This window comes from Rissa tridactyla, chromosome 19, assembly GCF_028500815.1.
Source record: "Rissa tridactyla isolate bRisTri1 chromosome 19, bRisTri1.patW.cur.20221130, whole genome shotgun sequence".
NCBI classification, from domain to species: domain Eukaryota; kingdom Metazoa; phylum Chordata; class Aves; order Charadriiformes; family Laridae; genus Rissa; species Rissa tridactyla.
In genome coordinates this window covers 7178133-7202912 of record NC_071484.1, presented here as the reverse complement: position 1 = coordinate 7202912, position 24780 = coordinate 7178133, and the positions used below count along the sequence as shown (strand labels likewise).

The 24780-nt window shown below is 58.3% G+C and overlaps 1 protein-coding gene across 2 annotated transcripts; it reads left to right on the top strand.

Annotated features, from left to right (window-relative positions):
- The first annotated feature begins 779 nt into the window (after window positions 1-779).
- SOCS7 (suppressor of cytokine signaling 7) lies at window positions 780-24638 on the top strand. Of its 2 annotated transcripts, XM_054224578.1 has the most exons (10): window positions 780-1674; window positions 6125-6189; window positions 9313-9417; window positions 10127-10228; window positions 11028-11158; window positions 11564-11732; window positions 15422-15550; window positions 18429-18564; window positions 18902-19059; window positions 19409-24638. In XM_054224578.1, exons 1-9 carry the CDS (start codon window positions 815-817, stop codon window positions 19020-19022), a joined length of 1818 nt encoding a protein of 605 aa, XP_054080553.1. In that variant the 5' UTR covers window positions 780-814; the 3' UTR covers window positions 19023-19059; window positions 19409-24638. The 2 variants fall into 2 exon arrangements, with proteins under 2 accessions (XP_054080553.1, XP_054080555.1); XM_054224580.1 differs by lacking the exon at window positions 10127-10228.
- Window positions 24639-24780: the final 142 nt, after the last annotated feature.

The following is a 24780-nucleotide window of genomic DNA, read 5'->3' as shown; positions in this document are numbered from 1 at the left end:
AGCACTGCCCTGCTCGCAGAGGGGAAACTGAGGCACAGGAGGCTGCTCAGATCATCGCCCCCCTCCCCAGGCCTAAGGAGCGGAGACCTCCCTCTTCACCAGCCTCCAGGCAGATGTGGGGAGAGCTGGTCCCCGTCCCCTCTCCCCCAGCGCGGCGTGCTGCCTGCGAGAGCCGTGCGACAGCCGTGCGAGGGCTGTGCAAGAGCTGCGTGAGAGCTGTGCAAGAGCCGCATCAGAGCCGTGCAAGTGCCGTGCGAGGGCTGTGCAAGGGCCGTGCAAGGGCCGTGCAAGGGCTGTGCAAGAGCCGTGTGAGAGCTGTAGAAGAGCTGCATGAGAGCTGTGGAAGAGCCGTGCAAGAGCAGTATGAGGGCTGTGCAAGAGCTGTGCAGCGCTCGCAATAGGAGGGTGCCGGGCGCCCTTGCCTCACACACGGGATGTTTCCCCTGCCACACCCCGCTGTCCCGGGGAGGTAGAATCCCCGGGGACACGTCCCCCCGGGCCCCCCGGTCCGTGTCCCCCCGGTCTCCCCCGCTCCGTGTCCCCCCGGTGCCGCCCGCGGCTCCACGTGCAGGGAAGGCGCGGGGCGCGGGGCGGGGGGGGGGAGCGCGTAGGGGGCGTGGCTTCACCGATGGGCGTGGTTCCATCCAGCGGGGGCGTGGCTTGAGGGGCGAGGGGCGTGGCCTGCGGCGGAAGTTGGGGGGCGTGGCGGCGCGCGGCCGTCGCCGCGGAGGAGGGAGGGAGCCGCGGCGGCGGCGGCCGTGGGAGGGCGGCGGCGGCCCGGTGCGGCCCGGCCCGCCATGCGCCGGCCGTAGCCATGCAGCGAGCCGAGCTGCGGGAGGGGGAGGCGGCGGCGGCCGCCGCGGCCTCCTACCGGGTCCTCAGCCGCCTGCTGGGCTACGGGGCCGGGCCGGAGGCGGGCGCGGCGGGCGGCGGCGTTACCGGCGCGGCGGGCGCCGGGCCGTTGGGCCCCGCCGGCGGGCGGCTGCCGGCGGCGGCGGCGTTACCGGGGGGTTGCGGGGGCCTGCGGGGCCCGCGACCGCCGCCGCAGCTGATGGTGTTCCGCAACGCGGCGGAGGGGCGGCCCGGCGAAGAGGGCGGCCCGGCGGCGGGAGGCGGGGGCCCGGCGGGCGGCGGAGCCGAGCTGCTCTGCCCGCGGCACCGCTGCGCCCTGGAGCCCAAAGCGGCGGCGGGCGGGCTGGAGCTGCAGCTGGCGGCGCTGGGGCTGCGGCCGCCCGGGCTGGGGGCGAAGGGGCCGGCGGGCTGCCCCTGCCCCTGCCTCGGCCCGCCGCCGCCCGCCGGGCCCGCCGCCGAGGAGACCAGCGACGCCTTGCTGGTGCTGGAGGCGCTGGAGCCCGACGAGACCGGCAGCTGTTCCGAGGAGGAGCCCGGTTCCCCCGGCCGCGGAGCCGCCCGAGCCACCGGTAGAGGAGCCGCCGGTACCGGCCCCGCGCCGCCGCCCGCCGCCCCCGGGGGAGCCGGCCCCGGCGCCAGGAAGGGCTCGTTGAAGATCCGCCTCAGCCGCCTCTTCCGCACCAAGAGCTGCAGCGGCGGCTCGGCCACCGGGGACGCCGCCGGGGCCACCGCGGAGGGCCGGCGCACCGGGGAGCTGCCCGCCTCGGCCGGCAGCCTGACCGACGTCTGCGGGGCCCGTGGCCGGGAGCAGGAGGGGGGCAGGTACGGGGGGAGATGCGCGGCCCCGGGGGTGGTTTTGTGAGGGCCGGGACGGGGGTTGCGGGGAGCAGTCGCCTGCGCCGATGGCAGCTGGGAGAGCTTGGGGTTGTCACGGGTGTGAAAGCCGGGTGTGTGGTGGTGTGGCCCCGCAGCACCGGGGGTGAAGGGACACCGGTGCTGTGACACCTTGCTGGGGGTGGAGGGTGACCGTGAGGTGTGGGTGCCATCCTGCAGACGGGCACCGTGGCCGTCCCTCAGCTCCGAGCTGGGCTCAGGCCTGTCCTGAGCGGCTGCCGAGGCCTCGTCTGTCGGCCGGCACAGCTGGAGCACAGCTGGAGCAGCAGACAGAGGAGGAACGCGATGCACCGGGCCCAGCATCCACAAAGGGCATGTGGAAAAGCATCCAGGAGCGGGACTGGTGGTGGTGGCTTGGAGGAGGCGCTGGAACCCGGGGTGCTGCGGGCATCGTCTGAGCGAGGAGCTGGTGTGTTTGGTGACACCGCACTGAGATCCGAGGGGCTGGTGTTTGCCTCTCTCTCTCCTGTGTCTTCCCAAATGATTTCCTGAGGTTTGCGGGTGCCGCAGTCGGGCTCTGGCCTGGGTGGTGGTGGGTGCTGCTGCGGGGGGCTCTGCTTTTCTGGTGCTTCATGCCAGGACGTGGCTGGAGGAAGCACTGGCAGCCGGAGGCTGGCTGGGTCGTGTGTTAGAAAGGCTGGAGGGACAAATCCTGGGACCCGTTGGTGTGGGACCCTGTTCCTGCTCCAGTGGTGCTGGCTCTCCTTGCCCTGCCCCAGCCTTGTGTTTCAGCAGAAGACACGAGCCGGGGAGGGTAAAGGGCTGCCCCGGCTCCGGTCGGGATGTGCCTCCTGTGCTCCAGAAACCACTTTGTGTAGCGTTTCCAGCAGCAGAACTGAAATCCCCGGTGGAGGAGGCAGGAGAGCCAGCCCGGGAGCAGCATCCAATAATTGAATGGACTCTGATTTCCCTGCGGGGTTAATTAACCTCGCGTACGGCTTTTGGGGTGTGTTGCCTCCTCAGTGTGGCTGAAGACTGTTGGTGGATGAGCAGGAAACTTTCTCCAGGCTTGCTCTGAAGATGCTGACCTTGGGTCAGGTGTGACCCGCAGCCCTGGCTTGGGGTGACAAAGCCACTTCAGCTGCCTAAAAGGCAGCCAGGCTGTGGCGGAGGCCAAAATTACCTCCCCTTTGAAGCTTCTGAGATGGGGCATCCTCAATTCCTGCGTCAGGTCCCAGCCCTGCAGCCGGTCGGGGTGTCTGAGTCCTCCCCAGAGCTCCTGTGCCCACGAGGGGCTTTGCTTTTGTGTGGGGGGTGATGAAGCAGGTTTATACAACGGCTTCATTCCCCGCAAATGACTAAATGGGCCTCAGATGGCGAGCCGAGTTGCCTGTAATGACATAATGTTTCGCTAATGGGCTTGTGGTTTATTCGGTCCTTGCACCGGAGGAGAGCGAGGAATCCTGGGGACCTCCCCGCGCCGGGATGGGGCGATGGAGCGTCGGCGGTCGTGTCTCAGCAGGCCAGGAGCAGAGAAGCCGCCGTGTCGCTGCCCGGGGAGTTCCGTGGTCACTTCTCGTGCTCCGGCGTCGCGCAACTCCACCGCGCTAATTATTTTAACAAAGGTTACTTCAAGGTGCCTGATGCAGCAACTCTTGTGGTTCAGGGACAACTTGGCTGCTTCCCGTTCCAGGAGTCCCCTCCTGCCGCCGAGGGCTGGATTCTTGGAACGGGATGGTTTTTTGCTCCCGTGCTGGTGGGCTGCGGGGGTGTTTGGTGCCAACGTCTCTCCTGCCAGGACACTGCGGTTGAGGGGATGGTTCCTGTTGGCCCCGGAGGTCTGGCCCCGCTCTCGTCGGCGAGGGCGAGCGGCTGGGGACACTGGGATGTCCGTTCTCTCACGAGCAGGTTAGACGCGGTTTGGGCATCCTGGGAAGTGAATATTCGGCCTCAGCAGAGGCTGTTTTTCTTTCCTTCTCCTTTCCGAGTGCTCTGGTCCCTCAGTTCAGAGATAACTAGTGCAGTAACTTGATTTTCTGCTGTGATTTTTGCCTTAATGCCACTCTAGCGAAGGCTGTTGGCTACTTTGCACCCGGCTGCGTTGGTTGACTGGGAGGGGAAAAAAAGTCCACCTTTCCTTGGTTCTGCCAAGAGCTGGAGGTTGTTGGCCCCCAGCGTGTGGCCCCCATTAATACAGGATGGATCTGGTGTTCACCACGCGGTTGCCCGTGGCTGAGGACGTGGCCTCAGAGCAACTTTTGGGTTAATTCATGGCTCTTCTTGCTATTGAGCTCTTGTTCCTGCCTTGCAAGTGTCTGCGGGCTGGCGGGGAAGGATGCTCCCCTGCTCCGCGGTGGGTGTTATCTAGCCCAGCTCTTCTTTTAAACATGCTTAAGAAGCAGAATTCCAGGTGTTTGGAGTTCTGCCCAAGTTTCCCCATGGTGGTGCCGGTCCTGGAGGTGCAGCTTCACCTCCCGGCAGCGGTGAGGAAGGAAACCAAAACCCGCCCGGTTATCTAAAATCAATAGGTGGGCTCTGCTGAGCTGCAAGAGGCTGAAGAACTAAACGTGGAGAGACCAACGTGCGGCTTCTCACCCGGGGCCTGCGTGGTGGTGTTTCAAGGTTCTATCAGTGAAACCGCTCTTCTTTAGAAGCCCCCGGGTGAGACTTGCCTTGGTTTTAGCAGGGCAGTGCCTGGGATGCGTGAGGGAAATGCCGGCTGGGAAGGCGGTAACCGCAGCTATTGCGCAACCGGTGGGTATCTCACCCTAAAAATCCTTATTTCCTGGAGTTCAAGGGGTTTCCCAGTTTTGCATGCAGGAATCCACGCGGAATCTGTCCACGGCGTTCCTGAAGGGCGATGTCCACCTTCGGCTTTCTTCAGGGCAGCGCTGACCCGGCGCAGCAGCGGTCAGGTACCGCTCACACGGAATCACTTCTCCGGGGGTTTCGGCATCATTTGGATGCTGCGGAACTTGAGGGCAATGAGGAAGAATGGCAGGACGTTGTTTTGGTGGAGGCGGGGTTGGGAAGCGGAGGATTCAGTCCACGTGAAATCGTTTCCCGCTCTCGCCCCGCCGCTGCTGGCAGCCTGCTAGAAATGAGAACTCTCACAAATCGATGGCTGTAAAACGTTGGCGTGAAATGGAGCCGTTTTGGTAACGGCAAAATGCCAGCGATGCTCCTTTGCGCCTGGCTTGGTGGGTGGGAGCGGAGCTGTGACTCTCGTGCGAGGTTAGTTGGTGTTAGTCCAGAGGGCAGTTTTGTGTGCGAGTGTGTGGCTGAGAATCGGTGAATTGTTCTCCTTGGTGGGGGGGGAGAGGAATCCAACCCTCGAGAGGCTTAAAATGAAAACCCTTCCAAACATTTCGGCGGGGTTTTATATATCAGGATGGCGCGGGTTCTTAGTGTCTTTATTTGCAGGCTTACGGTATGAAAGGTTTGTTCGCAGCTGCGTGACGCAGTGATGTGTCGGGACAGCACGGGGAGGTCAGGCTGTTTGGAGTCGCCTTGTCTCGCCCGGTGCAGACCAGCGGAGTGGTACGGTGGGTCGTACCGTGGGTGCTGGAAAGACCTCTGTCAAATCCGCAGCACACCAGAGCTGTGTTTGTGCTCAGCTTTGTTCTTGGGGGTCCCCTCCCAGGTGGGAGTGAGTTTCTGGCACCGGGGTCGGGTTTCTCTACTCACCCCAACCAACCGTGGATTCAAGTCCTTGGGGGGGTGCCGTGCTCCGTGCCTCAGTTTACCTGCATTTTCTCTGCCTATATCTTGATAAAGCCTTTTAGTGGTGCAGCAGGGAAGGCGCTGGAATGATGGTTTTGTGTGGGGAGAGCACAGAGCTGGCTGCAGCATTGTTATAAAGCTGCTGGTCGGGACAGCAAGCTCCGTGGGAATTGCTGGTATTGCTGGGTTCTTATCAGAGATGCGTTTTCAGCTGTTTCCATCCATCTCGACAGCTCCAGGTTTAGCTCGCCTGCCCTTCACCTGCCTTTGGGGAGATGGTGTCCTGCGAGGGCATGCGATGCGCGCGCTGGAGGCGCAACCCCTAATTGCGCAGGGACCCAACCTGTTTGTCGAAGGCATTTGGCAATGCCCGATCCAGAGGAAGAGCGTGACGGCTGTTGTGAAACAGCTTCTTGGCTCCGGTTACCATACTTGCTTGGGGTTTTTCTTTCCAAAGACTTTATTAATTACCTAGTTAGAGATTTGCTTCGTAGCAGGACGGAGACCTAGCTTTACTGGTTGACTGCCCTACTTAGGCCACAGCACTGCTCTAGCAGTGGAATAAACAGGCGGCGTTGAGCTGTCTCGAGCTTCCGTAAAGAATGGGGAAGGTTCTCCTGGTTCGAGAAGGTCAAATGGTATTTTCTTCTGGTGGAACGCGCCGCGTCTCCTCATCTCTCCTAATGATGTTTTGTTTTTTTCTTTCTTCCAATAGGAAACACAGACTGACAAGAACTCAAAGTGCCTTTTCCCCGGTTGTGTTCAGCCCCCTCTTCACAGGTAAGGATTCGGAAGGTTTACAGCATGGCCTTTCATTTTTGCGATGAAGAGAGCGGTGTGTGCTTAACGATAGACACTGAACGCTGCCTCCACGTGCAGCCCGGGGTCTCTGCGGAGGGTCCCTCTGTCCTGCTTGGCCTCAAACCCTGAACAAGAGGAGCTGTGGAGAACGTGCCTGTTGCACGTCAGCGTTTTGTAATTCCTCCTGTTGAAAGGCAAGTTTGAGTTGTGCTCTCGGAGGGGGAGGTCCTTCCTCCACCCAGGGCTGTTGGCATCCGAGTGGTTTGGAAAATCCCCTGTAGATCAAGTGCAGTTTGGTGTTCCCATCCCGGGGTTTGAGAAGGTCTGAGACCAAGCGGGACCGATGTTGGCGGCTCTGCTGCATGTCAGCTGGGGGAACTGAAAGCTCTTTTGTGGAGTGCTACCACCTTCTTCTGCGTGTTTCCCCCCTCTCCCCATGTCCTGCTGGTTTATGACCTTCCCTTTTCTACTGGGGGGGGGAAGTTGGCTGGTTTATAAATGGTGGGAGGGGGAAGTCCTGCTCTGCTGGCAGCTGAAAGCTGCAGTACCGAAAAGCTCCTGGTCATGGTCATGTGCCTCTTGTGGCGTGGGCTTGCTGTCAGAACCGTCCTTGCCACAGGGCTGGGCGCTTCCTGGGGAGAATCCTGTCTCTAGAAGTGCAGGATTCACAATCTAAGGTCACAAGTGAGTATTTTTCAGCTGTGTGGGGGTTTTACGCGGCTTGTGATGAAGGTCGGGCTCAACATAAATTCATGTCGAGGGCCTTGCAGAGCAAAGGAGTCAAAGTGTGATGGTGTCGTGGTAGCTGTGTTGGGAAAAGCCGGTGGGTAGAGCTGAAAACCTCCTGCTGCTGCTGGTGTCGGTGTCTGAGAGTGTCTGGAGAGCTCGGGGGGTTTGTGTTCCGGAGTGGGCTGAAACCCTCTTTGGAGAGCAGCGGTGAGGTCTCGCTGAGAACTGGCTCAGCTCTCAGAGGAGTGACCTTCAAGGCAGAGCATTCGTTTGATTTGCCTGAAGTCAGGAATTGGAAGCTGCCGATCCGCTCCTTGGGGTTTCTTGCAGGAGTGGAGTCACTCGGGGGGGAGCTTGGCTGTGGTGGTGCTTCTTCCCTTCTCCATCCCTTCGGCCCGTGTCCTGGTAGCGGGTGGCACGCAGGGGACGTGCTCCACGCGACTGGCTTCCTGGGTGTCATGTGCGTTTATGTAGCAAATCAAGGCCGGTGAGAGCCGAAGCTGCTTCTGCCGCTTTGTCAGCTGTTGCTAAGGGGAAGTTGTGGGTGTAAAAAGTGTAATTCTGTGTGCTGGGTTACGTGGATGTGTGTGCGGAGCCGCTTGTCCTCAGAAGAAACTACAGAGAAGAACCCGGAGTTGACAAGTTTTTGCTTTAAATTTGGGAGGTTGATTTGATGAATTGTTAGCTTATGCTACTAACCACTTTTAAAATTACTTATGTCAATTTTTGCCAGTTGGGGGAATAGTGGCAGCGCCCTTGTAGGAGGTTTTTCCTTGGCAGAAGACCATGGGAGTGTCCCCAAAGCGAATGTCTGGATTTTAACTGCTTTGGTTTGTTGGTGACTTCTCTGGTCTTACCGCAGGGGTCTCGGTTCCTTTAACGGCTGCTGTGTAGGGGATTTTCTGAGAGTGAGACCACCAAAGCGGGACAGAATTCAAATGCCTGGCCCAATTTGCGTGAGTTTTGTGGTGGTTTGCTTTTGGGCTAGCGTGCAGGGCGAGCAGGGGGCCTTTGGGAAGGCTGTTCCTCGCCTCTCGGAGCTGCCGGCTCCGTAAGTGCAGCGCTGCGTTGGGAAGGACTGGAGAGCTGGGTTCCCGCAGCCCCTCTTACTCTGGTCGTCTTTTGTTTTTCTTTGGACAGGACGAAGGCAGCCCAACGGCTTTATTTTTAGGGTGTGGAAATGAAAGAGTGGCTGTGGGCGCGCGTGTGCGCTCACACCCATAAGTCCCCCAGGGAGAAGGGCCCTCGGATAATAACCGGCCCTAAAGACTCCTCTTAACGTGGCTTATTAATAGACAGGACGTTTAAAAGCAGAAGGAAGCCGAGTCAGTGCTGCCCTGCGCGATGGGCGGTGAATGCATTGCCAGGTGCTTGCCCAGAGGTGGGTGACGCCACGTGCCGCGTCCGGAGCAGGAGGAGGTCCCTGCCCACAGGAACCGAAATCTAAGGCAGCCACATCTCGTTGTCCTTGAGACCGTGGTTCGGGATGGTTTGGTTGGTGTTGGTTCATCAGAGCCTGCTTAGACTGATTTTTATTTTTTTTTTTTTGAAAAAAAAAAATAATGCCTTGGTGGGTGGTAACGCCACGGAGGGTCTGTTTGGGATTTGGGTGTTTTCCTTTTGGCTCTGTGCCCGTCCGATACTGATGCTTTGACCTTGATTTGGTGCTTCATTTCTCTCCCATGAATTTTACGCCGATGTTAAGCTTTTCTGCTTTGAAGTTAGACATCGCAGTTTTTTGCGCCGTTGTTTTTCCCAAGCAGTATTCTGGATCCAAAGCCTTTAGGCTTTGGTGAATTCCAGTTATTTAATGTAAAAGCCTGTCCAGCTCCCACTTCTTAATTTTAAGAGCTGGTACCCTCGTGGCCTTTCGGGTAAGAGGTGTTTGGGTTTGATCGTCTAAGGCCTTGGTAGGCAAACTCAGACTGGCGTCAGTGGGAGCGTTACCTGAGGTGGGTGCCAGCGGGTGCCACGCAAACCTGTGAAACCATTTCCCAGGCATTATTCAACGTGCCGTCGCTTTGCACCATTGATGAGCTTTGCCTGATCGGTGAACGCGGTGCTGCAGAGGTCTCGCAGTGCCTTTTTCATCACCTCCTCCTGGTGCCGGACTCCGGGGTTCAGCCACGCGTGCTGGTATCCGTCATTCCCTTCTGGGGAAGGTCCTTGACCTTTGTGCTGCGCACGCGGAGTCGATCGATGTCCCAAAAGCGTCGCAGCAGGGAAACTCCGTTTGAAAACAACTAATGAGATCGTCCTCCAAACCCCATGGAGGTTCCTGCCCCTTCCCCTCTCCTCCCGCCTCCCCGCGCTCGGCCTCTGCGTGCCCCGGCGACGGTGCCGTACTAACCGTCTTGCTCCACCAACCTTCAGGTGAAACAGTGTCACTGGTGGACGTGGACATCTCTCAGCGAGGACTGACCTCCCCTCACCCTCCGACTCCGCCGCCGCCACCACGAAGAAGCCTCAGCCTGCTAGGTACCGTCCCGGAGCCCTGCGGGAGCGTAGGGGCTGCCAGTCTGCCCTCGGTGGGTTGCTGGTGACAGGAGTGACAGCCATCCCAAGTGTCCCCAGCAGTGGGCTCCCGCGATGCCGTCTGACCTATGTCGCCGAGGTCTCTGTCGCCCTGAGCCTGCAGAGGTGTTTCTCTTGCTGTTCGTTAAAAGCTTCAGTGTTTCTCTTGCATCAGCTGGGAGGGGAAGGGAGGTGATGGAGCACTGCGGGTGGGACATGATGTGCTGGTTTCATAGCGTTTCTCCTGCTTTTGGAAACTTTCCCCTCTTCCTACCCATCGCCCAGCAAGGCCAGTTCCCTTCGGGGCTCTCTGACTGGTGGGACTGGAGGCTGAGCTGCTCCGTGTCCTCCTCTGGAGGAGGCTCCTCTGAGCTGGAGCAGCTTAGGATGGGTAAAGTCAATCTTAAACTGCATGTCCTGTGTGCTGGGTCTGTGAAATCTCCTCTAAATGCCTGTCTTGTGCTGCAAACTGCGTGCATGGAGCGAGCTGGGCTGGAAAACGGCCTCCTTGGCTCTGCGCGCGAGGGGCCGAGCAGCCGCCCGCGCTCAGAAGCACGAGGAGGATGGGGAGCTGCTGGTGGGAAGCTCCGTCTTCTCCTCTCCTCGCTCAGGCTGTGCTCTCAGAGCTCGCTTTCCTGTTTTCTGAATCTCTCTTGCCTCTGTTCTCTCCTAGATGATATCAGTGGGACGCTGCCTACATCTGTCCTAGTGGGTCCGATGGGTTCCTCCCTGCAGTCTTTCCCTCTGCCTCCGCCTCCTCCGCCCCACGCCCCAGGTCAGCTGAGCTTTAGCAGCAAAGCTCTGCCTTTTCCCTTCAGGGATCTGGTCTTCGGGCTGTTTTTTCTTTATAAGCTTTAAGGCCGCACTTTGGGCTTTAACAGCAGCGGTGCTGCCAGCTTTGCCTGCTTGGGGACACGTTGTCCTGCGCTGCTGGGTGCTTGGGTACCGGCGCGTAGGCGCTGGTTTCTGTGTGATGTGGCTCTCGTTGCCCACGGTCGTTTTGCTGAAGTTTTCGATTGCACCAGCTTTATCCTCAGCTCAGCGTCTCCCGTTTTCTCGGGTTCCTCTGGGAGGAAACCCGCCCCGGTGCTCGCTGTGTCCGATAAGGTGCCAGGGAAGAGCCGCGGGCGCAGGTTGAGCGCCGGAGCCCCGGCTGTGACAGCCAGCCTGGCGTGCGGTCCAGCTGAACGGCACACGAGGAGGTTTCTTGCGTTTTTTCCCTTTCGCTTTTGGTTTCCTTCAGGACGCAGCGGGTTTTAACTGCCCCTTTTTCAGGACGTGTGTCCGTACCTTCCAGCCCGTGCCGCCTGGCACTTCCCTTACCTTGCCTCCGCGCTAGCGTAAGGCGAAGGCACGGAATTAGTCACCTTGGAAGAGCCAGGGAGTGACTCCTGCTGTGTCATTCACAAGGACATTGTCCTGCCATCGCTCAGTCTGGCTCCCTCCTCCGCGCCGCAGCTCTGTCCCTGCTGCCCTGACCCGCAGAGCCGTGCGAGGGGGGCGGACGGGGTGGTGCGTCCTCGGGGGGAGCTCCCCGCGGGTGACCGTGGCCCGGGCTGTCTCTCCCTCTGCAGACGCCTTCCCGCGGATCGTCCCCCTGAGACCCACGGAGGCGATGCCCGGCCAGCCCCCCCCGCACCTGCAGTGTCCGCTCTACCGCCCGGACTCCAGCAGCTTCGCAGCCAGCTTGCGAGAGCTGGAGAAGGTAACGGGGAGGGGGACGGCGGTGGCAGCAGCCGGAAGGGAAAGACTGTGGGTCCAGGCCCTGGTTTTGGGGACCGATCCTCCCTTTTACAGAGCTGGGAGGATAAGATTAGGATTGGACTGAAAAAAACCTCCTGCCGTTCTCCCAGTGAGGTCTCTGAGTCTGAAAAGGCATTTTGTTGTGCGTGGAAGGGGTGTTATAGTCTCAGCTGTTCTTTTTTCTGGATGGCAAGGGATGTGATGGTGTGTGCTCAGCCGGGAGCAGCGAGTCCCAACCATCCATATTCCTGGGTAGATACAACCAGGCACTTCCAATTTGGCGTTTAAAGGGAATTAACACGAAGTTTGGTTGCTGATTAAAGTCTTTTCTTGCTGGCATCTGCTGACGTTCTGTCTCTTTTCCTAGTGCGGGTGGTACTGGGGACCAATGAACTGGGAGGACGCGGAGATGAAGCTGAAGGGGAAGCCGGATGGATCCTTTCTGGTCCGAGACAGTTCTGACCCTCGTTACATCCTGAGCCTCAGCTTTCGGTCGCAGGGCATCACCCATCACACCAGGATGGAGCACTACAGAGGTAAGAGCCGTGGGCGGACCCAGGGATGCTGCTGACAGCGCAGGCCTGTGGCTGGGGACCAGCCCCATCGCGAGGTCCCAAACCAGTGCTCTGGGCACAGCGCGGGCAGAAGAGGGGGAGCAGCAGCAGCAATGTGTCCTCGCTCTTGCGTTGAGGTTCTGCAAGAGGCCTTAGAATCACAGAGTCACAGACTGGTAGGGGTCGGCAGGGCCCTCTGGAGACCACCCAGTCCCACCCCTGGCCAGAGCAGGGTCACCCAGAGCAGGTGGCACAGGAACGCGTCCAGGCGGGGTTGGAATGTCTCCAGAGACGGAGACTCCCCCACCTCTCTGGGCAGCCTGTGCCAGGGCTCTGCCACCCTCACAGCAAAGAAGTTCCTCCTCCTGTTGAGATGGAACTTCCCAGGGGCAAGTTTGTGCCCGTTACCCCTTGTCCTGTCCCCGGGCACCACTGAGAAGAGCCTGGCCCCATCCTCCTGACACCCCCCTTTCAGTATTTATAAGCGTTGATAAGATCCTCCCTCAGCCGTCTTTTTTCCAGCCTGAAGAGACCCAAATCCCTCAGCCTTTGTCCATCAGAGAGGTGTTCCAGTCCCCTCAGCATCTCGGTGGCCCTTTGCTGTCCCCTCTCCAGCAGTTCCCCGTCCTTCTGGAACCGGGGAGCCCAGCACTGGCCCCAGTGCTCCAGCTGGGGCCTCCCCAGGGCAGAGCAGAGGGGGAGGGTGACCTCCCTCGGTAGGATAACCTCCGTGAAGCTGCGTTTGACTTTGCTTCTTGTGCCTCAAGCAGCAGCTCCCCTTATAACTCTGGAAAACTGGGGAATACGAGCTCCCCGTGCCTGTCCTCGGGCCTGGCTTTGGAAAACTGGATTTGAAGAAAATGACGATGGCGAGGTCTTTGGGATCCTGCGTCGCTGAGACGTGATGTGCAGCAAGAGTCACCATTCCTGGCTGTCAGTGCTTCCCAAAACGAAGCTTGTTTCCTTGGGAAATGAGAACTGATCTCTTGATGTCACAGCTTGTCACCTTGCCGCCTTCTCCCCGTGTCCCGGGGCTGCTCGGTGGCGGGACCGGCTGCAGCCTGCGCCAGGCTGAGCCTTTAGCCCCACCGCGGGGTGTGTGTGTGGGGGTTATTCCGAGAACTCCTGGCACGCTGGGTGTGCCCTCTCTTTCCTGCAGCGCTCGCCCTCCTGCGCGAGCTGCTTCTCGCCTCGCCCACACGCTTTGTCCGCGCGTCTTCCCCTGTGGTTTTCTGCTCCGAAGCCCTGCACAGGCAGCTCCGGCCGAGCAAAACGCCCGAGAGCCTCAACGCGCGGGGGAAGAAGCTGCCCTGGGACCAGGGGGAAGCTTGAATAACAACTCCCCGTAGAGCCTTGTCATTAAATGTGCCTGCAAATAATGGCTTCCCGGCCCGCCTGCTGCAGAAAACAGTGGTTTGCAACCTTTTGCTCGCCTTTTTCGCCTTTTTGCCCTTGCCCCAGGGATGCCACTGTTGTCTTCCTCCGCTCTCATTGTGGGGCTGAGAAACCTGGCAGCGCCTCTGCCCTTGAGCCCCTCTCATGGAAAGATGCCCCAGCGTTCATTCTAGCCCATCGGGAACCGGTTCCCCTATCCGTTGTGTAAGGAGGAAGGATTTTCATCACCCCATCCTTATAGAAATTCCAAGAAGCTCTTGCAGCAGGAGGGAGTTGTGAGGCTGCTTGTCCAGCGGATGCTTTTCATCGTTGACTTCTGGAGCAAACTTCTCTTGCTGCTGGTCCCATTTCTTGTTTTGGGGCTGGCATACGTCTATTCTGGGAGCTTCCGCAGCCAGGTGTCCTTCCCTTTCCTCAAGCCATCCTCCTCGCCGCACGGGTTGCAGGTTGGTGCTGCCGCCTGCCCTGGAGCAGCAGTTCCAGCCGTGGTGCCGCGTCAAGGATCCCATTTTGGGTGGGCGTTGGGAGCCCTCCGCTCCCCCTGGGACCGGCTGCCGCGCGCTGAATGTGCTGCGGCAGCGGGGAAAACTGCAGACCCGAGCACTTCGATAAACCAATGAAGGTGACAAATGGCGAGGCTGGGGGAATGGTAGAGAGAGAGATGCCTGACCTTCACATTACAGGTAGAGGAGAGGAAGAAACCAGAATTTCTTTGTCTTATTTTAGGCGAGCCGGGTGGGCGGGCTGGGGAGGCTGGTGTTTGTGCTTCGTCCTTTGCATCTGCAGCCGCTTTTAAGGGCTCGTTCAGATCCTTTCTCGTTCCTGAGCAGAATTACTTATTTTTGTGCTCGCTGATCCTGGGTGTTTCGCAGCTGCTAACCGAGATCGTTGCTTCCAAACTGGTCCGTGGCGGGGGCGAGAGGTTTCTTTTCCCAGTCAATCCTACCAGACCCAGCCGCGGGGAGAGGAGGTGTGTTGTAACTGTTGTAGGCTGCGTATAGCCCTTCTAGTGCTCGTTTCTGTCCACGCTGTAGAAATCCACGAGTGCTGGACACCCTACAGAGCTGCTGCCTCCAGTTTTCCTCTGACAGGTCGGTGCTGCGAGGCCTGGGATGCTGCCGGGGGAGCTGCTCCTCCAAAAACTCCCTGGTCTGGGATGTATTCCTACTGGATGCTCCCAGTTTGGCTACGCCTCCTTAGCATGAGGGCTTTACGTGGATGCAGGGTGTTTTCCAAGTCTCTCCACTGCCTTTCTGGGTGATGGTGCTTGTGCAGAGGGTGCTGCCACACACCTCCCACTGGAATGTGCCCCCCCCTGCAGGCGTGAGCCTGGGTCTGGCTCCTGATGGGCTCCATCCTAAGCCAAGCCCTTATTTTCTCATTTTGCTGCTCGTGGCAAAGCTCTGAGCTGTGTTGGCTCTTGCTGGAGCACTGACAAATCCACAGGTAGAAAGGGAGACACGGGGGGTGGATGTTGGCAATGAAGGTGGGGGGAAGAGGGCTGTGTTCTGTCGAGGAAGGGGTGGCTGGTTGCGGCACAAAGGTCGTGAGACTGGTCTGACTCGAGGCGTACGCCAACCTGCTTAGAGATCTGCGAACAGGTTGGAGGACCTGCTTTCCCCCGTGTTGCCCGTCTCCGGTTTCGTTGTTTGCCACTCGAGCTCGATGCGTAGTCGTGTCGGGTGGCAGGAGCGGGGGGGACTGTGTCGGTGTAGCTTGGCCCTGGTTCTAGCTTGATGGTTATTTGAATTAAGGTGTTTGAAACAGCTGGCAAGAGCCCAGAGCGGCTCCTGTGCCTGCCCTGAAACGTGATCCTCTGGCAGAAGAGGCCTTTAGCACCTGGGTCACTGTTTTCACATACCTCTATGTGGGGGCTTAACCCTTTCTTCGGGAGAGCTGTAGATGGGGCACCGCGGCGGAGCAGCAGTATCTGCTGATGCTCTCTGTCTTTGGGTAGTTTAAGTTTTAGACCTAGCAGTGGTTTGCGGGCTGTTTCCAAGTTCAGGCAAGCATGACTTGTGGCCGTGCTTGGGTTACGCCGGTCACGTTGTCCTGTCTTTCTGTCTGTCTTCGGCTCTTGGAGGGCACTGGTTCCAGTGGAACAGCATCGCTGCAGGCTGGTGCCACTGGTGCTCCCTCCGAGTGCTCTGTCTCATCCCAGCTGTACAAGAAGTAGGTGTTTACCTGGTCTTTGAGAACATCAGACTCGTGCCTGACTTGTCTCCTCTTGCCACCAGTGCTCCTGTAACATCAAACCTTTTCTGTTCTCTTGGAAGGGACCTTCAGCCTGTGGTGCCATCCCAAGTTTGAAGACCGCTGCCAGTCTGTGGTGGAGTTCATCAAGAGAGCGATCATGCACTCCAAAAACGGGAAGTTTCTGTACTTCCTCCGATCCAGGGTTCCAGGTGAGTCTCCCGCTCTGAGTCTGGGGGATGTTTTGCTCCGCAGTTAGCTGCTGGTGTGTCCCGGAGAGCCCGATGAATGTGGATTTGGTCTGCTGCGCTCAGTGCCCTGGCCTGCATCCTTGCTCGCCCACTTCTCAGAAGGCAGATCTCTCACTCAGCAGTTGCACCACGTACTCGTGGTGGTGAGGAGACTTCCCAAAGCCTTCCTTCCAGGAGTATGGAAACGCAATACCATCTCACACTACGACAGAGCCGGTGACTGGAAAGCTACTCCCTCAACAAGCAATTACTTGGCTACTAAAACCCTGCCTTCTTCCCTCCCCCGGTCTCAGTATAGCTGTTCTTATGAACTGCTCCACGCTTTGTAGTTTCCCGGCTCTCCCTTAGCTGAGACCCACCGGGGGCTGTCGAGGGGGGAGGCATTAAGCCGAGCGTGTGGGAGCGTTTCCAAGTGTGAGCTCAAAGTGAGCCTCGAGCGATAGATCGTGTAGATTCGGGGTCCCTGGAGGGGGCGGCGATGCCAGAGCCCATCAGCGGGCAGGTGCTTGCAGGCGAGGAGGGAGTGCTGGGCAGGCTTTGTTGAAGCCTGTTGGATTGCGTGCCGTTGGGATTGCAGAGAGCTTGTTTCCCCGTCCATCAAACCCTGATTCCTTAAATGGGCTAAATCCAGGCAGGCAACTGGACCGGTATCTTCTGTATCTCTTTTTTTTTTTTTCTGGTTTTCGCTCACCTGTCGAGGTGTACCAGAAAGCTAGCCAAAAAATCCAGTGTGAAAGGGAGGGAAGAGTCTGCCAAATCAACAAATATGCGCCTTATTTGTGAGACAGCAGCAGTGGGGACAGAATTTGGAGGTGGTGGGGGGTGAGCGGTGATGCTTTGAACCAAAGGGAGCAGGAATGGGAAGGCTGCCGGGGTGAGACGGGTGGCGGCAGCGAAGCAGAGGGGGGCAGGAGCGAGAGGAGTGTCAGGATTGCCGCGGCAAGTGAAATTATACTGAAATTTGCTCCTTATCCGTATTGCCGTCATGCCTGCAGGCCCCGATGGGGACAGTGACCTCTCCGTGGCACCGCGGCATGGAGAGGATTCGGCCCAAAGAGTTCCTGTGGAACTCTTGTTCCTCTTGTGGAAGAGGCCGGAGGGGAGGAGATGGGACGTTCCCTCCTCAGGGCTCCCGGCAGCGCTGGAGCCGCAGCCCGGATCCGTTCAGTGTTGCCCTCTGCTGCAGACACCGCCAATAGCTGGAAAACTGATTTATAACGTGGCCAGGCTTTGGGGAGGAGAGGGCTGCAAAGCTGGTTTTGCAACGTACCCAGCCTTCACAAAACCGTCTCAACCTAAAAAATCATTTGCCTTCCTGATCCCAAGATCTCTTCCCCTCGAGAATAGGGCTTGGAGGGCTTAGGAGTCCAGGCAAATACCTTGGAAAGGACTTGCTCTAGAAAAACATCACTGAAGAAGAAAATACGCCCCCCAAAAGAGAGCCGTGCACCTGCTGAGGAGTCCCTTGTCCCCCCCGGTGCTGCTGGCCCCAGGTCCTGCACCTCCCCATCTGCGGCCAGCGATGGATGTGGGCACTTAGAGCCGCTGCGCCTTGATCCTTTGGAAAATGAAGTCTCCCGCCGATGCCCGATTATTTTTATTTTTATTTTATTAGCGGCAGAATATTTAGGATCTGCATCTCCCCAGTGTGCTCGTTAGTGCTGTTCTCCGGCTGAAACGCTAAGTGCTGCTCGGAGGAGGGGGCTATTTCCAGCTGGCATCTGGCTCCTGGCAGTGAGGCGCGTGGCCAGCGCGGCGTGTGGGGCTCGTGCTGTCCCCGCCGCCGCTGGCCGGGCTCCCAGAGGCCGATTCCTTTTCGGTAGGAGAAGAAGGAAAGGAAGGGAAAGGGGGTGGTGGTGGCAGAATCCAGCCTTCAATTGATGGCTGTTCTTTGCTTGCTCAAAAGCTGGCTCACAGCTTCCTGGGCTGCCTGGAGCAGTTTTGAGCCCATCTTAGTGTGAAGAGCTTTCCCTTTTTTCCTTTCACTCCGTTGCCCTCAGAGACAAGCCAGCAGGAGGGGGTTCGAGCGTAACTAGCTCTGAATCCTTCTGTAAAGACAGATAAAACCTTGCGCTGTGAACGAACCCAGCTCCCAAAGATCCTGCCGGGTGCTCCTGCCGACCCCTCGGTTCTGGGCGTTCGACTGTTGCTCTTAACTTTGGGGGAGGAGGAGGTTGTGGGGCCAGGCTGGTGGTGGGGGGGGGGGGACGGGTGACTGGATGCAACTCTCTCTCAGGCCCGCGAGGTTGTTCCCTGCGTGGGGAGGTGGCTGGAGCGAAGCCGCCGCCGCCTCTGCCTTTGTACCCGGCCTCGTGACCCCAAGAATGAGCAACTCTGGCGCAGCTTGAGCTGACCAAATCCCCCAGCTTTTTAACGCCTCGCTAGAACTACCCGAAGGGTTATGCAGAGCAAAGCCTACGTGCCGGTCATGCTGCTCGCCTTCTGCTTTGCCTTTCTCCTGCATTCTTTCAAAACCCAGTTGCTTCTCAGTATAAAGCGATGCATCCTCTACTAGCCCGGGGGGAGCGGGGCGGTTCGGAGCTTGCCATGGCCCAGGGTCTGCTTTTCCACAGCCACCCCATCGGGTCAGAGCTGCTGTTGCCTACTTCGGAAGGCTGGGGATATTCTACAGCCGTAAGAGCATCGCCCCTGGAAGGTTTGGCTCCCCCGTCCCAAGCGACTCTGGAAGCACTGGGCTCCTGGGGGGATCAGCCATCGGGTACAGCCTTGCTGAGAGCTCCCGTTCCCAAAAGCCAGCTCTTCCTTTCTGAATCAGTAGCGGTTCCTTTCTAATATAACACTTCTCTCCGATATTGCTTTTTTTTTTTTCCCCCCAAAGGTCTTCCTCCAACGCCTGTCCAGCTCCTGTATCCAGTCTCCAGGTTCAGCAATGTCAAATCCCTCCAGCACCTTTGCCGCTTCCGGATCAGGCAGTTGGTCCGAATCGACCACATCCCCGAGCTCCCGCTGCCCAAGTGAGTCTCGAGCACCGGCCTGGGGACCCGGCTCTCGCGTTTCCTCCTTCACCCTGGCCGCAGCAGGCGATGCGAAGGCGTCTCTATCTGCAGCGAGGGCTCGGGGGGGGCGTAGTTGACTTTTTCCGCCTTGGGACGGCGAGATAAATGCCCTGTGGTGCGTAGGGATGCCTGCGGGAGCGGTGACCCGCTGGGGTGTTACCTGCTGGTGCCACAGCCTGTTCCCGCTGGAGGTGACGCCGCTGGGTGGGTTGGGGGAGAGGTTCCGTTTTATCCTTCGCGGAGGTCGGTGTGGTTGTGGCTCAGGGTTAAAACTTCTGCCCCGTGCCTTCCCCAGGCCCCTGATCTCCTACATCCGCAAGTTCTACTACTACGACCCGCAGGAGGAGGTGTATCTGTCGCTGAAGGAAGCCCAGCTCATCTCCAAACAGAAGCAGGAGACCGAATCCTCCACGTAGCGAGGCTGCCTCGCCCGGCTTGTTGCTGTCACTGATGGTACGTGGGTGCTGCTGCTCCGTGCACCGTCCCGGGGCGGGGGTCAAACGTAAATCGCTTTGTTCCCTCTAATTCAAAAAAAAAAAACAAAACACCTAAACAAACAAAAAAACCAACAAAAAAACCCCCACAAAACCCTCCCGAAGAAGCGGTGGCTGTTCACTCCATGGTTTTTCCCATCTCCCCGCTTTCCCTGGGGAGGGGAACACGGCTTCCGCTGCTTTCTCCTGCCTAGTTGTGCCCACACAAGCCCATGCCCGCTCTCCTGCCAAAGCGGCTGCAGTCCGGGGCAGATCCTGCCGCAGCGAGCGGGCCGTTTGATCCCTCTCCCTTCTCTCTTCCCCGTTAGGAATTTGGTTGTTGCCATCCTGTACCCGAGTCAGGCTGTGGTGGGGAGGAGGCACGGGACGGGGACGCCTGCTTCTGCGCCGCCGCTTCTGCTCTCCAGCTCTTTTGTACAGAGAAGAGGGTTCCAGACTCCGAAGAAGCACAGCGGAACGGGAACGAGAGCCTCAGCTCCTGGCGGAGGGGCTCGGAGGCAGCTGAGCCCAGCTCGCGGACTCCTTTGCAGAACAAAGAATGTCACGGCACTATTTACAATTTTTTGAAAGTTTTATTTTTGATGTCGTCATTTTTTTTTTTTGGTTTACTTTTTTTTGGTTTATTATTTTCAGCATGAGAAATGACTGTCTTTATGATCAGCTGAATTTTAGTATCCTCCCTTGGAAACCTCCAGGTGGGGAGAGATAGAGAGAGAGAGAGAGAGAAGGGGACTCTCTGGGAAGATCATCTGCTCCAGGCGTTATGGCAGGACTCTTCTTTGGCCCTCTCCAGAGGGGAAGCAGCCGGAGAGCTGCTTGGAGGCAGACGGAGCCAGAATCCCATGCAGCTATGTGGAATAACCTCTGGGAACACGGAGCTCTGCCCCGCGGCAGCTGTGTGGTTCCCCTGCTTTTCTAGGATTTGGGAGAAGAGGAGCGAACCTACTCTTGGGCAGCCGAGCTTTGCAGCTGGATTTGCAGGGTTGGTCCTGTATGATTTTTAAGGATTGCTTCCAAGGAAGGAAAAGAGCACATGAGCCATTGGGATGTCCTGGAGCCTTCTGCCAAAGGGAACGGTTCCTGCCGCGCTGGGGCGCGAGGGCTGCTCCGAGGAGGAGGCGTTTTTCCCTTAGCAAACACTGGAAGATGTCGCTGAAGCCCCATGAGAAGCAGAAGGAAGGTGGCAAAGCTGTTGCCGTACCTGGTGCAGCAGTCCCTGGACCAAAGGTACTCGCTGCAGTGATGTCGGTCTCGCAGAGCCGTGGGACCTGCACTTTTGGCCTTTCTCTGGCTGCGTCCAGAAGCTGTGAATGAAGTGGTTTTCCGTAGAGCTGTGAAGGATCCTGACCAGGAGCTGCTGGGGCATTAAAAGGCATCTTTGGGGTGACTTGGAGCAAGAAATGGATAACTGAGGGTTCTTCTGGAATGGCATCCGCTCTCTTCGAGCTTGCTTGCTGCTTCCTCCTCTTCCTGGGATGTCCGTGGAAGCACCAGCAGTTCAGAAACAGTAAAGCCAAGAGAGCGGGTAGCTCTCGCTGCGTTTCGGGGCTTGGCACTGGCTGAAATAACTCCCCACACCCCTTCGGATCCTGATCTGCTCTTTCGTCCGCTGCAGCAACCACAAAGGGTTTGGGGAAGCTTAAAGTTGGCCCGAAGTGACGCTGAGAAGTCTGGAGAAGCATCTTTCCTCCTGTATTTAGGCGAGCGATTGTGCCTGTGCTCTCAGCCCGGGTGAAGGAAACGCTCCGTCCTGCAAGTGTGGTCTGAAGAGTGCGTGACCCGGGTCTCCGGGTGGGAGATGGGTCCCCTCCGAGCTGGCTGCTGTCACTCGGGAGCTGCTGGGACTCTGGTCTTGCCCTGCAGAGCGATCTGTGTCCTGGAATGGGACACAGTCGCGTGGATCTTAAAGCAGCCTGGAGAAAACTCCGGTTGTCTGCCTCTGCCAAGCGACGCTACGAAGGGTGCTAACAAATCCCGCTCCCCCTCTCTCCGCCGCCACCTCTGGCCTCAGTTTTGGTCTTGGAGAAAAAGTATGTTTTTTTTAAAAAGGGTTTGGCTTCCAAGTGAAACTAATAACTAAGCTTCAAAATCTGTAGAAATACCTCATGGGACGCTACTCACTACTGACTTTGCGTTGTCGGGGCAGTGGTTATCGGGACGGGGGAGCTGCCCCAAGACGTGCTGAACAGCATATCCTGACCCTTGGTGACACTGGGGCTAATCCAGTCTACAGCTGCCACGTCCCCTCTGTGCGGGGACCGGCGTCCGTCCCCCCTCGGCCGCAGACCTACGGCTCGCACCGAGTTATCAGCGGAGCCTGCGAATAAATGCAGCTGCTTCCATTAAAACGCACAGCACGTGGAGCGCATGTCGGCGTGGGGGGACGCAAAAAGCATCTGTACTTGTGCAGGTGACACTCGAAGATCGGCTCACCTGGCCCCGCTGCGTCCCGGCTCTCCACAGGCTGAGGATTGGAATCTTCCAACTTATCTCTATGCTGGAAAGGAAAACCTTCCCGAGAGCCAAGCCGGGGCTGACGCCTGGAGTGTCCAGCTCCGTGCCAGCCGGGAACGGTGCGCCCGGTGCGCGTGTCTCCTCTCGAGCTTCTCTCCACAAAGAGACCCCGGAGGCGAGGACGCGACGGCGGGGGCTGGTGCGTGTGGATAGGCGATGGCCTGCGGGATGTGTGAAATGGGGGAAGCTGTGAGTCTCCCCTTGCCAGAGCCGGGGAGAAGCCGGTCCTCTCCCGAGCATCGCGGCAATAACAGCGTTTCCCCTCCTTCCTTCCCCGTTCTGGGATGGAGAGGTGCGGGTTAGATGGGCAGGGAGGGAGAGCATCCGAGCGGGTGAGCAGAGCGGGGAAAACTGGTGCTGGCCGGGCACTGGGAATGGGTGCAGAGCCCATCCTGCCCATGCTGGGCTTGCCTGTGGTGAAAACACACAACCTGCCCTGGGGTGGGGTCTGGAGAGTCCGTCCTGCACCTCTCCGTCCCCCCCCGGACCTCCTGTGTCCCCCCCGGAGCTCCTCGTGGCATTCGGAGCTGTTGAAGAAGCGGCCAGACTTTAGGGGCAATACTTGAATTACGTGAATTTGGTCAGCCGTCACTGTCCTTGGGAGGGTTTCTCCCAGCCTGCTGCTGCTTCTGCTGTTACTTGAACCCCCTGCACGTCGGGGGCCGCCCTCCCCACGCGGAAGCCAGCAGCAAGGCTTGGGCTCTGTCTGCAGCAGCCGAAATGAGGATGGAAACGTTCTCTGGGGTGTCGGGGAGGGGACGGTGGGACGCCGGCGTGTCCCGCTGATGCGCGCGGCGTCACCCGTAGCCACACGAGACCCACCTGCCCCCCGGGAGCGGTGGGGACGGCTCTGCCATGGGGGCGGCAGATGCTCTTCATCCTCCCCGGGGCCCTGCTCCTCCTCTCCTCGCTCCAAGGCAGGCGGGGGGGCAGACGGTGGCTGGTGGTGCTGGACAAGATCCCACCCTTCGCTGGGGTTAACGGCCCTCCCTTGAAATCCATTTAAAATAAAGCTATTCCTAGAGCTCCTTTACATCTCGGTGTAAAGGGAGGGAGGGACCTGACCTGCTGTTGGGGGCATGGAGAAGGGGCAGAGGTTTTGTTTCCAGGCTGGATGTGAGCGGAGCGGGCTCTGCCGAGGGGGCGATGGGCTTCGCGGACACGGGTGACATCTCAAAGAGGTGGCTCCGTCCTGTCTTGCCGTTGGATCCCCGTCCCAGTTTGGGGAGGGACACCTCTTGGTTGTGTCCTACCTGGAATGTTTGGGTGTTCGGTTTTTTTTTTTGGTTTCTTTTTTTTTTTTTGTAGGCTGGTTCTGGAGGTTGCTCTCATCCTGCTGATTTGGGGAAAAATTTTTACAGCCTCCTCTGTCCGACCTTGAATTCTGCAGAGGTTGGTGCCGTCCTCCCCCCTCCATCAGGGACCGGAGGCAGACGAACGATGAAACGGACCATAAAAACTACCAAAGCGCAGAAAGTACACACGGAAAAGGTGCTTGCTTTTTCAGCAGGATGGGTGCAGCCCTCGGACGGGTGTCGTACCCGGGTATGGGGGGTGGCAGATCCCCGGGGACACGGTTTGCTGGAGCCGCCCGCTCTGCGCGGGGACCCCCTCCTCTCCCTCCGCCTCTTTCGAGGCCGGGGCGGGGGGAAAGGACCTGGTTCGCTCCCGCAGTGGGGAAATTCCGATAAGCCAGGACGGTTTTCTCACATGGAAATTTTCAGCTCAGCGTCGACTTCCTTGGGGCTAGAGGAAGGGGAGGGAAAAAATCCATCCTGAGCTTGGTGTTTGAGACCTGCTCGCGGGAACCAGCTGAGCCGCTCGCGCGACAGGGAACGGGGGGGGGTCTGGAAGCAGCAGGCCCCTGGCGCTGACGTATCTGGCCAGTTTTTAAACCCTAAAAGTGTTTTTAATGGGGACCTGTGTCGCCCTGCGTGTGCCTGAGGGAGCGCGGGGGTGCGGGGAGGGGTGCCCCGGCCGGGCAGGCTCTGGTGGGCGCCAAAGTCTCGTCGGGGGAGCGTTTTGGGGAGAAAAGGGGCTGGTTTGCCAAAGGAAGGATCTTCTGCTCCCACTCGTCTGGGAACTGGCCCTTGTCCTTCGCTCTTGGCACTTCCATCTGCCCTCGGGATGATTTTACCCTTAGCATTGACCCCCCCAGCCCCCCTCCCCTTTCAGGGATGGGGGGGGGATTTATCAGCCCCCCCTGCAGCGCTCCCTTCGCTCCCCAGCCAGAGTCTTCCAGGTGAGACGGGGCAGGCGGGACCCCCCTCCCCACCATCCCCCGGGATCTGGGGGTCCCCGGCGCCGCTGCCTCCCACCGTGCCTCCAGCTGAAAAGCACAACCGGTGCCCCCCCCACCCCCAAAACCACCACCACCCCCCCCAGATCACTGCTGGGCAGCGAGTAACACTGGATCCGGACTTGCTTTTAGAGGAGGCAGGAGCAGATCTCGGCAGCTCCTCGCGCTGCTCGTCGCCAGGACTGTCGAACCGCCCTTTGGTAGAAACGCAGCTTTGCTTCGTTTTATCTTTTTTTTTCTTCTTTTCTTTTTTTTTTTTTTTTTTTGGTGTGTGCTTAATTTATTAAAATAGTTGCTGTATAATTTATTTTCATAAACTATATTAAAAAGTTACTAAATGGTAAAAACAGACTTGCAGGCCAATCTTTCAGAAGGAGAAAAAAAAAAAAGATGATGATGATGATTTTTTTTTTTTATATAAACAAACAAATGCACTTTTGGGTGTGTTTGGTTATTTTTGGGGGTGGGGAGGGGGAGCCTGGCTGTACCTGTGGGTTTGTCTGTATATATTGTATTAATAGGCATGTTTGGCCTCTCGTGTGGAGACGTTAGTGACTGCTGCAGGTCCTGGGGGGGAAGCTGGCGTGAAGCTCCCTTTTATTTTTATTTTTATTTTTTTTTCTTTTGTAAGCCGTCAGTGAGGGAGAGCTGACTTCTGTGTTTGTAACCCATTTCTAGCGTCGTTTTGACCCATGGTTTGGGTTTGGGTTTTGGTTTTTTTTGTTTGTTTTTTTTTTGTGTTTGTTTTTTTTTTTTTTTTTTTTGTTGGAGGGGGGTGGGCAGGGCAGAGAGCGGGGGTTTGAAATAAAATCATTGGAAATTGTTGTATGTGCCGTGTGTTGGCTTCAGTCTGCAGATGCTGAATCT

What these genes read in the sequence shown, in the direction of transcription:
- SOCS7 (XM_054224578.1), top strand. Translation starts at nt 815, where the DNA reads ATGCAGCGAGCCGAGCTGCGGGAGGGGGAGGCGGCGGCGGCCGCCGCG. An exon ending in TCCTCCGCCCCACGCCCCAG is followed by an intron (nt 10,229 to 11,027) that starts GTCAGCTGAGCT and finishes CTCCCTCTGCAG; the next exon opens with ACGCCTTCCCGCGGATCGTC. An exon ending in CCCGAGCTCCCGCTGCCCAA is followed by an intron (nt 18,565 to 18,901) that starts GTGAGTCTCGAG and finishes TGCCTTCCCCAG; the next exon opens with GCCCCTGATCTCCTACATCC.